The sequence below is a fragment of the Nannospalax galili genome, unplaced genomic scaffold (genome assembly GCF_000622305.1).
Source record: "Nannospalax galili isolate Female #2095 unplaced genomic scaffold, S.galili_v1.0 scaffold271, whole genome shotgun sequence".
NCBI classification, from domain to species: domain Eukaryota; kingdom Metazoa; phylum Chordata; class Mammalia; order Rodentia; family Spalacidae; genus Nannospalax; species Nannospalax galili.
Genome location: NW_008331789.1, coordinates 5,169,737 through 5,170,134, shown reverse-complemented (window position 1 = coordinate 5,170,134; position 398 = coordinate 5,169,737). Strand labels below are relative to the sequence as shown.

General features: G+C 74.4%; 1 protein-coding gene across 1 annotated transcript in view; it reads left to right on the top strand.

Moving 5' to 3' along the window:
• Position 1: 1 nt before the first annotated feature.
• Cpeb2 (cytoplasmic polyadenylation element binding protein 2) overlaps positions 2–398 on the top strand; it is a gene marked incomplete at its 5' end in the record, with an annotated part of 64,806 nt that continues 64,409 nt past the window's right edge. Inside the window, one exon of the mRNA XM_029560506.1 lies at positions 2–398. This exon is cut by the window's right edge and continues 444 nt beyond it. Coding sequence (XP_029416366.1) covers positions 2–398 — 397 coding nt within the window.

The following is a 398-nucleotide window of genomic DNA, read 5'->3' as shown; positions in this document are numbered from 1 at the left end:
GCCGCCCGCCACGCCCTTCACGCCGCCGTTGCCTGTCAGCGGCCGGCCTCAGGCCGCCTCCCCCTTCGCCATCCCTGCGGGCGGCGGCGCTGCCGGCTTGGCCGCCGCTTCCTCTTCCTCCCCGCGCGCGGCGCCTCCGCAGACCATGCAGGATGAGCTGCCGGTCGGGCTGACAGCGCGGGCGGCGGCCGCGGAGCCGCTCCCCAGCCACCACCCCAGCGGCGGCACGAACGCGGGTGTGACCCACCTCCTCCCCTCCCAGGACTTGAAACCGAGTCTGCACCACCCCGCCTCCGCCTCCGCCTCCTCCTGCTGCTGCTGCCGCACCTCCTCCCCGCAGGACTTCAGTCCGCGGCAGCAGCAGCAGCTGAGCGGCCAGAAGAGGAAAGAGTTGAGCC